The sequence below is a fragment of the Salarias fasciatus genome, chromosome 19, assembly GCF_902148845.1.
Source record: "Salarias fasciatus chromosome 19, fSalaFa1.1, whole genome shotgun sequence".
NCBI classification, from domain to species: domain Eukaryota; kingdom Metazoa; phylum Chordata; class Actinopteri; order Blenniiformes; family Blenniidae; genus Salarias; species Salarias fasciatus.
Genome location: NC_043763.1, coordinates 13,607,954 through 13,612,481, shown reverse-complemented (window position 1 = coordinate 13,612,481; position 4,528 = coordinate 13,607,954). Strand labels below are relative to the sequence as shown.

Sequence of the window (4,528 nt, the reverse complement as noted above, 5' to 3'; positions counted from 1 at the left end):
TATTAAAAAAAAAAGAACAACTTAGAAACTAACGATCATCGTGGAGCCGTAACTTTAGTTCATTAGTGTTTTTGGGAAGTTTGTCAGAAGGTCCAGGGAATGTAGTCAGAAGGTAAATGGAAAGGAAAGGACGAGAAGAAGGATGAAAAGAATGTTTCTGTGAAAGGACTGGCATGTTTTTAGATTGAATAAAGCTCATTGTAGGAACTCAGCTGCTCTTTGTGTTTCTTTCTTCTTTCTCCACTTTCAGGTATTATAACAGAGTTCTAATGCAGCCAGTTGTTTTGAGGACACATTCTGTCCAGGGTGATTTCTGCCTTTTCCCTCCACAATGAGCAATGTTCACTTCCACCTCAGTTGGTAAAGATTCCATTAAAAAAATGTAACTTTCAGAAATAATAGGTTCAGGGCCCACAATTTAAACAATTTCAAGTATTTATTTTTTGCAAAATTTGGGCTTCCAGCTTGTGAAACCCATGAAAATAGGAATTCAGAAAATGTGAATACTGTGGAGAAATCGGGCCAAATTTTGCAGGGCATGAATGTTTCAAACTGAGTACCACACACTAATCACCTGCTAAACTCTAAGCACCTGCACAGGTTTCCCCAGGTGTCATGAAATAGCTTCAGTTTACCTCCATATTGGCCTGACTGTGGGTGAAGGCAGGTTACACAATGGGCAAGTCAGCGGTCCATCAGGGCAGTAAACCAGAGTCAGAATCAAATACTTGGAGAAAAACAGAAAATTTTGACAAATTCATCACTAAAGCATATTTTGGACTTTGGAAGAAAGTAAACTGGACTATCCAGATAATACAGCATGAAAACTCACCATAGAAAGGGTTAGCAGCACTGACCGCTACATCAACATGCTGATTTAAGAGTATTTTAAATAGTAAAAATAAAAAAAAAAACAATGCTTTCCCTCAAAATGTTGTATTTGAGAGCCATAAATGTGGAAAGTGTTATTCTCTGATGCCAAATACGCCAAAGTATTATGTCCTCCAACTGGAACTGCTATTCTTTAAAAAAAAAAAATGAGTGAAATGTTTGTTGAATCTGCTACAAAGTTAAAAAAAAAAAAATGCAGCTAAACAAAACCATGACAGCTTTTGATCATGATAGCTTTAATCCCTGTTTTTTTAAAAGGTACCTATAGCGTTTAATCCTGCCCGGCCCTGCGTTACGTCTGCTAATCTAACAAACGGTACAATCCCCAGGAAATACATGAGTTACTGCAAAAAGATTCAATGTATCGATCCAATGTATGCATTTCCGGCAGGAGTTATTTGACAATCTTGAACTTTGTTTTGTTTAGGTCATTTTATTTTTAAATGCGTTGAGAATAATATGAGAAAATCGGAAGCTGCTCAAAGGTATTTATCTTGAAAACACCAAACCCAAACAATAAATGCATCAAAGACCATCGCTCCATCCCGTTTATTCATTCTCCATGGCGCAGACACATGGCCTCTTCCTCTGCTCCAGCTGCAGCGCCTCTGCTCCGAGGAGGCCCAATTTCCTCTTGTGAAGGGAGCTGGAGCATCTGTCTGTGTAGCGATGAGATGAACTCCCACTCCCCGGGGTTTGAGATCTGGGTGTGTGAGGCGCACAGGACGTCACTGAGCGAGTGCCTGAAGCGTCAAGTTGCAGCTCGATGTCCATGGCTTGGCCGTGCACTGCTGGATCGGCCGCGCTCTCCTCCGGAAGATTTGCATCGGTGACGAGGGAGGGCAGAGCGTCAGAGTCACTTTCACATTTCATCTGGACAGAAGCCGGCGGACGGAAGACGACGCGCTGAGCGCGGCCTGAGAGCCGGCAGCCTCCTCCTCCAACACCCTTCCCCTGTTGTCTCGTTTGTCTGCTGAACACTTCAACGCTCGACTCCTCAGAATCTTCAGAACTGCCATCGTACGGGTCCAAAAACTGTAAATCGCAAGAAGATCAACATTTATTAAAGGGTATATCAATGTTTTCATGACAGAAATTAAAGAAAAGAGAAGACCAACCAAAGAATAGCCTCCGTGTCGTCCTGAAGGCTTCTGTGTTAAAGTCAGAGCCCGCCGAGAAGTCCCGCTCTCTGGTGCACTGCTCACATATCCCTAAACACAAAGATCAACCACTGGAGCACTTACAGAGAAAACACCAGCTCACTTTATTTAAAAGGAAAACTTAATTGTGCTGCAAGTGGATTGAAACGATACCATGGTGCTGGTGTCTGACCATCTTGGGCTGATTTCCGAGTCGGAATCAGTGCTGGACCCCATTTTGCACATCTCCTGACAGAAAGAAGAGGACACTCCAGACCAGGTGCATCTCAGCAGATGAAACATGTCAAGTGGGAACGATCTGTCAGGCTATGGTCCTACCATGTATTTGAAGGAGAGGTGATCCACATTGTCGAGCGCTGGTCTGTCATGACCTGAATGCAGATTATGAGAACGATGCATTTGAATTCATTCAAAAGATACCAAACAGATATTTTCATAGTGTCAGAACAAATGAAAAAATAAAGCGCTTCAAGAGGAAAAGAAAGATCTGAGCAGGACGTGATCCACTCTGAATCAAAATTATTCAGTATTCATATTCTGTATTGAATTCCTTCTCCATCTTATGGCTGCTGCCTTCAGGAGTCACAGCAGCAGATCATCTCCTGCCGCTCTGCTGTTACATTCACCATCCATCCAGCCTCACTGCATCCATGAGCTTCTACAGACCACAGGTTTTTTTTTCTCTCTTTTCCAGCCTCGAAGCTCCATTTCTCCCATCATTTGTTCACTATCCCAGCCATCCCTGCTCTAGCTTTATCTCTAACATATCAGACTCACCGCCTTGAAAAGTAAGTGAGCCACAACACAGACACACCATACAGACAGACAACAAAATGAATAGTTGACAATGTTGCATTATGGAAAACACAAAATCTGATTACACCGCAATAATTTTAAAAAAGTTTTTTTTTTTTAAAAAAACAACTGTGCCCACCTCAAGTTTACTCTCACCATTCTCAGATAAGTCAAAGATTAGACACAAAAAACATTTTTTAGTTTTGAATGGCGTGCCATGTTGCATTTTTACCCGAAAATCCCACCTGCTTCTATTTAAACCACAACTTTTTAAATCCCAAATCAATTTAAGTATAAAACTGTATTCTATAATTAGTTTTAGATGAAGTGTGGTGACCTTCGACATTCTGTCACACCATTCAGACACATGGCAGCTTGTGTTTGTTTGTTGACAGGCCATTGTTGTTGTTTAAAATATCTGCAGAGAACACAAATAAATACTTTCTTCCTGATACGTGTTGCAATAAATAGCACACACCTGAAAATGAGCGCTGTCGTCTCCTCCTGTACGCCATGGCGCTTTAAAGAAGTGATTCACTCAGAACAGGAGGGGAAATGAATGAAACGGTTAATTAATACACAGGTGCGGAGATGAGCTCCACGTGGCGGCAGGTGACCCGGGTTCGAACCCCCGCAGCCTTCAGCATCTTCAACGAAATCTTGAAAAAAAAAAAAAAAAAAAACTGTTTAGGGGAAATAGGTGGGAAAACTTCCTGTTTTCTTATTACGTCACACACGAGCTTGAAACTAACATCGTAAACAGTTATTGATAGTAACTTGAACATTAATTTGAACATTTTCAACATTTCGTTTATTGATTTCTAAATTTAATAAAGTTGAAAAAGAATGTTTAATATTATGAGTTACAGCAATATGTTTCTAAATTTGAATAATATTTTAAAGTAATTTCATATTTTCTAATTTTGTTTAAAGCACTACATGTTTATGATGCATTAATTAAAAGGGGAAATTTCTGATGTTCATGTTCATTAAATCAATATTATTTTCTTTTTATGTTTTTTTTATTATATTATTTGAAAAATGACAGTAATTTAGGTCCAAGATGATAACAGTGTATAAATCAAGATTTTAAAAGAAAATGTCTTACAAATTTGTCAAGTTTCAGGGCAAACATTTGAAGTGCTTGAAGTTCTTGGAGCTTACTGGAATTAACATTTACAACTTTGAAAAAAGACTGACTAAGAGAGAAAGAAAAGTGAAAAGATCTTATTAAAAAAAATAAACATTATGAATACCTTCATTCTAACGAATAAATAATCAATTAAAAATTAAATAATAATTATTAACTTCAGCACTGGCTGCTCCTTTGACTCAAAACTGGCAGCACTAATGGAGAGACACAGTGACAGCAGATCCATCAATAACAAGCCCTTTCACCCCAAGTACCACACATCCTTCCTTCCTGCTGCTGTCAGGATATATAAACAGAACTGTTCCTAGTAGTCAGTCAAACACGCACACACACACACACACACACCGGATTAACAATATGTTGCCTTGTCTAATCATTGTGCTGTATATGTTGTTGAAATGATGTAGGCTATTTATATCCAACAGTGAATATATAGTTTAATTGAATATTGCTCATATTTTGCTCCATCTGTGACTATTTTATATTTTATATAAATTATTTTATATTTGTATTTGCAGTTGTATCCTGC

At 38.9% G+C, this 4,528-nt stretch overlaps 1 protein-coding gene across 1 annotated transcript; it reads right to left on the bottom strand.

Annotated features, from left to right (window-relative positions):
- Window positions 1-1,440: 1,440 nt before the first annotated feature.
- Window positions 1,441-3,413, bottom strand: LOC115407135 (uncharacterized). Its single transcript, XM_030117493.1, has 5 exons — window positions 3,325-3,413; window positions 2,370-2,422; window positions 2,205-2,279; window positions 2,010-2,102; window positions 1,441-1,926 (listed from the first exon to the last, which is right to left on the bottom strand). Exons 1-5 carry the CDS (start codon window positions 3,359-3,361, stop codon window positions 1,441-1,443), a joined length of 744 nt encoding a protein of 247 aa, XP_029973353.1. The 5' UTR covers window positions 3,362-3,413.
- Between the last annotated feature and the right edge of the window lie 1,115 nt (window positions 3,414-4,528).